At 37.7% G+C, this 8,484-nt stretch overlaps 2 protein-coding genes across 2 annotated transcripts; both read right to left on the reverse strand.

Annotated features, from left to right (window-relative positions):
- Positions 1 to 201: 201 nt before the first annotated feature.
- On the reverse strand, positions 202 to 5,135 carry LOC118752448. The gene is made up of 3 exons (XM_036487365.1): positions 3,739 to 5,135; positions 1,431 to 2,207; positions 202 to 1,369 (listed from the first exon to the last, which is right to left on the reverse strand). Exons 1-3 carry the CDS (start codon positions 4,331 to 4,333, stop codon positions 549 to 551), a joined length of 2,193 nt encoding a protein of 730 aa, XP_036343258.1. The 5' UTR covers positions 4,334 to 5,135; the 3' UTR covers positions 202 to 548.
- A 79-nt stretch (positions 5,136 to 5,214) lies between these two features.
- Positions 5,215 to 7,844, reverse strand: LOC118752449. The gene is made up of 3 exons (XM_036487366.1): positions 7,199 to 7,844; positions 6,174 to 6,962; positions 5,215 to 6,076 (listed from the first exon to the last, which is right to left on the reverse strand). Exons 1-3 carry the CDS (start codon positions 7,737 to 7,739, stop codon positions 5,313 to 5,315), a joined length of 2,094 nt encoding a protein of 697 aa, XP_036343259.1. The 5' UTR covers positions 7,740 to 7,844; the 3' UTR covers positions 5,215 to 5,312.
- Positions 7,845 to 8,484: the final 640 nt, after the last annotated feature.

Here is an 8,484-nt window from a genome sequence, read left to right on the forward strand (position 1 = left end):
CTGCTTAGCAAATGCGAGGCGGTCGCGAGAAGACGGGAGAGGTACCTGGGCCATTACTGGCCATGTGACGAAGCAATACAATCGCTAATCCCTGGGGATCTCCTCAAATTTTTGAGCTCACTAGGATTAGATGAGGTACTGTAAATGGTTTAGGGCACAATAGACCTATTGGTCGCAGTGCATACCTCTATTAATTATCTATCTATTTAAAGTATAAAATTTGCTTGTGAAGCTGTCTTTTATTGTGCTCAATATGTTCAAAGGATATTTATTTAAACAGTAGAATATTAGGTTCCGAATTCTCAATTTTTAATGACGCTTTCTCTTCTCGAAAAAAAATGTCACCTTCTTATATGGCAACATTATCAGAAGCAACATTTTAAAGAAAGAGCACCCAATATGCATGTGAAGATTCAGAGAAAAGAACACGAAAACTTAACAGCCCTGGCGAAGGGCAGAATAAATGCAAAAATATTTCGAGAAAAGAAAACGCTATAACATGTAATTTTTCGGACTCTACCACTAAGCAATAACTACTTCCATTAGATTCAATTGTGGCCGCTTGTGCTTTGCATCTGACCATGCCACATCTTAAAGCACGGTGTTACACAGAGTCCTGGCATCCCCGGGCATTTTCCACAGCAAGTCTTCGAAAAGGTCTTAAGACCGCCTTTGTCGCAGATCCGACAACGCTTCCTGACCCGCTGTCCATTAAAATTAGGTACATCTATAGGTAGGTGCTCTGTTAACTTCAGGGATTGTGGCGCGCGAGACTTATCTGGGAAACCTTTTCGTAGCTTACTTTCTGACATGCTCAGCTCGAGGTCATTGTCATCAGCGCTGTCCAAATCAAATTTTGGATTCAATAAAGATGTGATTATTTCTTGTCGAAACGTTTGATAAGATCTCGAACGAGTGCCACTTTGCGCGTGCGTAGTGAAGAAGAGATAGGCGTTGAATAAAACCAGGTGCATGACAAAGATCATCAACCGTTTATCCCACTTCATTTCAGTACGTTCTAAAGCCAACTGGTAATCTAACAGGTACGCGCGTATTTTCGGTGCTGTTTTCAACTGCCAGTCGATCTCTTTGACTATTTTCAGCCCTCGACGCGTTTGAATGTATTTCGTGACAAGACAGTCTGAACTATAAAAATAAATATTTTTTTCTTGCCGCCGGCTTTTCCCCATCATTATGAAGTCCGCATATCTAATTTCAGACTGATATTGTTTCAGATTCTTCAGAGCCAATTCTTTGCTATTACCGAAACGTTGTATTTCCAAAAGTCCCGAGGAATAGGTACCCATCTTTCCCAGCTCCAGGCAAAGTGCATAGCTGCCATAATATTTGGATGCGAAAACAGTATGTCCTAAGCGGGTTTAAATGAGATTTATTCATAAATGAAACAGAACAAGAAAATTCACTATTACCTTTATGTAATTTCTCGCTGAGCAGCTCCATCGCAATAGACAGACGTTGAACAAGAAACGATTTTGAATTATGGGAGTCCGTTTTTCTTTGTGGATTTTCTAAATCGACCAATATTTTGAGTACTAAACCGGATTGTTCAGTTAAGAGATGCAGCATAACCGCATTGCTGCGAAACTTCTGACTCATATCATTCGCCCAATGTAGCCTGCCTTTCCAATACATAATTGGCTCATTCAAGACTATTCTTCGGCCGCAGTTGTACACAGATTCCATGCGTTCATTGAAGAATTTCAAAATAGGCTTCAAATCAACAAATTTTTCCTCACTTTGATCGTCCGTTTTAGTGCTCTTCTCTTCAGGCAGCAAACTCTCGAAACTTAAAAATTTTAGTATTTGCAAAAAGCGGTCCAAACTCAGTTTTCTAGAGTAACCCCCGAAACCATGATGTGCCTCACATTCCCAATATTCCGCTAATGTCGTAAGCTGTGATGAACCCATTTGTAGGCAGATGCCGTAAAAAATGCTCATTTCTTTTGAAGTAAACTCCTCGAAGTGGGTTGTGCTATGAAAGGCTTCTGTGGCACGTTTATTGCAACATTTAGACCAACTTTTGAAAAATCCATCACCACCCAACAATTTGTAAAAATAGTACGTAGAAAAGCTAGATTTTGGAGCGCCTTCGAGAATTCCTTTGTAGTTTTCGTTTATAAACACCTTTCGTTGGCCATCCAAATTGTTTGACCATTCTGGAGCGTACATATCCATGTCTCCTTCGCCTGTCGAACAAAATTGTGCAAAACAATAAACAAATTTTTTGCATTATGACCTTTAAATCTGATTAAAATATCTGCTGAAGAAGGTAGTAGAAGGTGGAGCTATATTTTTAAATTGGTGGAAAAAATGTTCCTGATACGTTTTTATTTTGTAATTTTAATTTTCTATTGCCTACCTTGAGATTATGGATGACGAAACATAACTTTAAAATGGTAGAACATACTGCCTTCTCAAGTCTATAAAACCGACTAAAAACTTCACTTATTTGCCCTGCGATTATCAGCATCTCTCTTCTGTAGGTAGATCTGTTTGCTATTTGTTTCTATTAGAAGCAGAATGAAACATTTAGGGAGTTCATAAGGTGTTTAGATATTTAGTAGAAATTTGTATCTAATTTTGTCGCATGTCATACACAGTGGCTCTACAATTGTTGACAAATGTATACATTTACATAGAAATTGGATAGTGGCATCCATAGAACATATTTGCTGTAAACCAGTGTAATTAACAATAAATAATAAAAATTAAATAATTAAGAATTTCGTCAACTAGTAACATTCCCAGAGCCTTTGGAGAAAATCTATCGTCGCGCTTTGCGTTCCAAACTTCAATCTCGATTTCCCAAAACCTGGTGACAAAATCTAGAAATATTAAATAGGTGCCCCTTATGCCAGAAGCATGAATGTGCAAATTTACCAATTTTGAGTTTTTGGATTGACTTGATTAACCTTTGGATGTTCCATGTTATACCAAAACCCAGAATACCACATACCCTTTAAATAATTTCTGAGTGCTCACAATTTATAAGTCTAAAATGAGGCTTTCTTTCGCTATAAATATGATTCTGAGGCAAGTCAACCGGGCTCACTCAATTCGGACTCTATATTAATAATCATAGTTATAAAGAATATTTAATTTTAACACTTAGAAAAGCGTTATATATCAGACTCTAATATGACTCCTAACTTCGACTAAAATAAATAAATATTGGTCTGCGTGCCCTTCTAAAATACGGCTTTCGCACGCCACCCCAATCACGTAGTTCGCTCTCATTCGTAATTCGCACTCCAATTACCCCTCGAATTACGTAATTCGCCAAACAAAATCTTGATACCGAATTACCGAATTTGGTGGTAATTTGAGTACTAAAAGTAAAGTTTATACGTACATGTGTACATCACCAATTTATTACGGCAGTTTATAAATTTTATAGCGAAGAAAAAATAAAACATAGAGACCGAAAACTGTCAAATGGAATTTAAGATTGTGTTTGTTGGAATGGGGTACTTCACGATCACAATTAGGGAAGCAAACAAAGTAATTCAGGGTGCCGAGGAAAAATCGTATAAGGGAGGTACGCTCTTTTCCGACTCTTTTTTTTTTTGAGCTCATAATGAGGGTTAGAACTCAGAATTCTAAGACTTTTCTGACTCTAAAATGAGTCCGAATGTTTATAGGGCATACATACTTATGCATGCATACACTACATATTATACATAGATGGGCAATTAATTGCAATCATATTTTACTTACATTCTATTAACTCAAATTCTTCCTCAAAATTAACATCCGGGCACCCTTCTTCATCCGAATCGGTTTCCTGCATATCTAATTCGTCGGCATCAAAATTGAATTCTGAGTTTATCACACTCGCTGGTTTCAACTTTAACCTCATCGATTGTGCACCATCACCGTTATTTGACTTTATTTTTTCGATATTTTGACTACAGTCGTCTCGCAGCGAAGCGGATATCCCACCACCATCATGTTTATCGATACCCAACAAACATACGCCTTCTGAATTCTCTGCCGGCCGCTGGGCAATCATGGTTTTTTTGGCATTAGCTACAGTAGCCGACGTAGACGCCGAAGTCGGCGTTGGCGCAATTTCTGCCGCTGAGCTCAACCACTGTTGTTGTATTTTATAAACATCGAGTTTAATATCGTCAATGATGCACTCCTCCTCTTCGCCTTCCGCTGTTGCCATGTTCCTTTCATTTGTCGATAACTGAGAGACAGACGGCGCTACCGATGGCGCAGCGGCCGGTTGCGTCGTTCGGCTTTTGTTTGCAGCGCCTTCTAGCTGTTGCGTTGTTGCTGAGGCATGACGTTTTCTTGTGCGTATCATTACTTTTAAATTATTTTGTATTTTCTTTATTTGCCTTAACCAACTTTTTTTTTGTGTGAATAAAAATGTTATATAGCTCGCAAATAATATCACCCCGGCTTGCTATATTTTCCACACTAAAAGATTGCGAAACGAAATAGATGTATGTTTTAAATTATTTGCGGTTGGTAAGTTTTTGCATTTTTCTCTTTTATTCTCTACGTTGAGAAGGACAATGCTGTGCGCTTGAGAATTTCTCTTTCCCGCGACAGTACTCATGGATAGGCCATTTGACTACCTGCTGCTGTTTTACTGCCGTACCTAAATAAACTTGTTGGCTGTTGTGCCCCTCTGACTGTCTCCTTTTGGCATATACATATGTATAAATTAAATGTGGTAGAAAGAGATAATATGGAAGAGCAGTGCATGTTTTGGTAGACTGTTTTGTGTGGATTTGTATCTTACCTCTTAAAAGCCTGCATGCAGCTCTCAAGAAAAGCAAAAACTCCATATAAAATGGCGTGAGCTGCATACAGGGCATAAATTGCTATTGCATGTGTAGTTTAATACAACTGCATCTTGATTTTGGTTTATACATAAAAACACATACATTTGTATGTAGATACAGTGGTCGAAAAAATTAAAGGCGCACCAAATATAGACAAGTTTTTCTTTTTATTTAGTTTAGAAATTTTTTATAAGTAGTTCATTCCTTAACAAAAACGATGTAAATCCCAGTTTTAAACTTTGGGCAATATTAAAAAAAAAGTCAACAATCTTTCGTAAAAATCTCGAGCTTTTTAATTAAATTTCTTAGAAATATTTTGACTATGCACATTTGTAGCCCATTCAATTTTAGTATAATAAAGTTCAACATTCAAATGGCTAAAAATTAGGTTTTTTGTAAGTTTTTTCTTTTAACTAAACTGTAAAGAAACAAAAATATTACATGAGGTCTTTCTATACTAAACTATCGATATTCGTAATTTTCATAATGTACTTAAATTACTTGGGTTGCTCCACGAAGCTTGGTTGCCGTCGTCGATTTCTTGAGTTGATCATGCCAAATCTTAAAGCAGGGCGTTTCGCACAATCCCGGCATTCCCGGACACATTTTACAAGAATACTTTGAATATGTCGTTAGACCACCTTTGCGACAAATCTGGCATCTCTTTTTCGCAACCTTGCCATCGATGGGTGGTAAAATCAGAATAATATGATCGCTTTTCAAATTTGTATTCAGTAATGACTTTATAACTTCTTCTCGAAATTTCTCGTATCGCATAGGAGATTGAATGTTTCTGGAACTCATTTGATTCATGTAGAGTATATAAGCGTTTAACACAATCAAATTTATCACGTAGATCATCAATCGTTTGTCCCACTTCATTTCGTTGCAAGGAAATAACAATTGACAATTCTGCATTTTTAACCGGATATTCAATGGTGGGCACAAAAGCGTCTCCAGCTCTCTTACTACATCCACAAGAGATGATTCCTCAGATTTTTCCCCATTTGCAAAAATGTCCGCACAATTGGTGCTATAAAAATAAAAACTGTTTTCGCGATGTCGATATTTTGCCATCAATACGTCGCCAGCATATCTGGCAACTGCACTTCCTTTGTCTAGCCTTGTTAGTATTAGCTCCTTGCTATTGCCATAACGGTTGCAATCCAAAAATCCTGTGCAATAAGTCTGTCGTTTAGCCAAAGCCGAGGCAAGTGCATAGCTGCTGTAGTATTTAGAAGCATAAACAAAGTGACCTGTCAGAAAAACGGTGCACATAAAGCAATTAATTAACTGTACACTAAGAAAATACATATGTATACACAGTGCAATTAATTGTTCTAATTTTATTACCTTTTCCCAATTTTGACTTTAGTAGATCCATTACAATTGCTGACCGCTGAAGAGCAAGTGATTTCGAATTACGAGTGAACTGTTTTCGTTCTGACTCCTCTAAATCGGGCACTATTTTTAAAAGCATTCCAGATGGTTCAGTCAAAAAGTGTAGAGTGACTGCGTTGCAACGAAACTTGTCCCGCACTTCGTTCAACCAGTTGAATTTGCCTTTCCAGTATATTAGAGGTTCGCCTAAAATTAACCGGCGATCACAGGAGTAAACCGATTCCATGTTCTTGTTGAAGTAGTCCAATAGAGGCTTAATGTCAGTAAGAATGTTTGCTAATTTACCACTCTTCGGGTTACGAGCCGAACTGTAGGACTTCTTAAACATATCAAAATTTAATACATCCAATATCATTCTGAAATGTTCCAAACTCATTTTATCGCCGAACCCGTCAAAGCCAAAGTGATCGGTCTCGCTCCAGTATTGTTCTATCTCAAATAATCTGAATGAACTCATTTGCAAGCAAATTCCAATAAATATTTGCAATTTTTTCGCTGTGAAGCTATGAAAACCCGAATTGTTTGCGATTGTTTTTGCAGCACGAGTGCTACAACTATTCGCCAACTTTGTGAAGAACTCTCTCCTCGGCCCAAGCACCATATCAAAATAAGAAATCGGATTTTCAAATATGGAGTCGTCTGTAAGGCTTTCTTGACATTTTCCATTAAAATTAAAAACTTTGCTGGGCTGCATTAAAGCATGGCCCCAAACTGGATCGAATTCATCTACGGATTCATCGGCTGGTTATATGCAAATATAATCAAAAGGAGTATCCGTAATAAGATCAATAAGTGTGTTAGGGGCGATTTTAGATGACAAAGATTCCATGTCATATCAAATATTTACGCTGTGCCAAATTCTGGCTATTTAAATAAGGGAAAATGCAGCTTTGCTCTTAGATACCAACGCATACTGTTTGAATATTTGATATGAAAAGGAATTTTCAAAAAAATAAAATAAAAACTATTCAACTTACATTCAATAAGTTGGTAATTGTCATCGAAAAAATCGATATTCGAATACCCATCTTCGTCCGAGTCGCTCTTCTGCATATGCAATTCATCGTTATCGCTATCGTTGTCATCTGTCGCTGCTTTCGACGTCACTTCTGCAGCTGACGCTGCCACTACCTTTGCTATATTAGGAGGGGGCACTGTCGGGCTTGGCGCTGTCCCCTCATCGTTTTTTGTAGCACTACCACTATAAAGCGCAACTCGTTTGATTTTCGACCGCGGCAGCCGTACTGGACCAGCGGACGTTGTCGCTGCTGCCGATGTTGATGGTGTAGTAGTAACCGCAGTCGCGTATGCGCCAACCGTGTAGCCAGCGACGTTGTATTTTGTCTGGTTTATATTGGCAGCTGGTACCATGGTTTCCAAGTTTGTTGGTGTATGCACCACGGTAGCCGCTGCAGTGCCCCTAGCTATTACTAATGGTGGCGCGTCCCTTTCCAGCGTTATTTTAATTGCCTTGGAACTCGTTGGGATTGTCAGTTTTCTTTTAAAAGGCCCTGACATAGCGTTCAGTTGTATGTAAAAAATAAAAATCAATACTTTTGTTATTTAGTTTACCGAACCACTGCGATTGAGTTGGTAGTTGATCAGCAAAAATTGCAAAGTAAATGTATTAGCTCTTCACATCAGCGAAATAGATAGCCTAACTTGGCATAGTACATGACAAAAAAGGGATAGAATGATTGTGTGTAGAGGAGCAGAAAATTATTTATATTCACCTTGGCAAATCATGTGACCAAAGGGGGATAGAATGATTGTGTGTTGAGGAGCAAAAAATTATTTATTTTCTGTTTATCTCTTTCTAGTTAGTCAACAAGTGTTTTCTGCATCGTTCGTACTTTAGAAAAGAATACCTAAGTTTTATTGCGTTCATATAGATATCTCTGTCGTACGATGCGTTTTTTTAATATACATACCTACTTCTACTCAAAGCATATTAATGTGCCTTGCTTCTTCTACTCAATTCATCTTGCTTCTACTATTTAAATTTTGAATTCAAAAGCAGCAAGTAGTAAGCAACCCCTGTAGGAAATCCACCAATGATAAACCGATGCGGTTCTAGTAAAAATGGCTCATGCGTTTACGATTTATGGAATGTGTTTGGACCTGCTAACTGGCGTTGATGTAATTTTTCAAAACTCATTTTTATGAAATGTAAATTTTCATTTCAATAGAAAATTAATATTCTAAGGGAGATAGGCTTTAAAATTTATCTGACCTTTACACAAGTGTTCTAATAAAAAAATAC

This window comes from Rhagoletis pomonella, unplaced genomic scaffold (genome assembly GCF_013731165.1).
Source record: "Rhagoletis pomonella isolate Grant_MI unplaced genomic scaffold, Rhpom_1.0 Rhpom_scaffold_01513, whole genome shotgun sequence".
NCBI classification, from domain to species: domain Eukaryota; kingdom Metazoa; phylum Arthropoda; class Insecta; order Diptera; family Tephritidae; genus Rhagoletis; species Rhagoletis pomonella.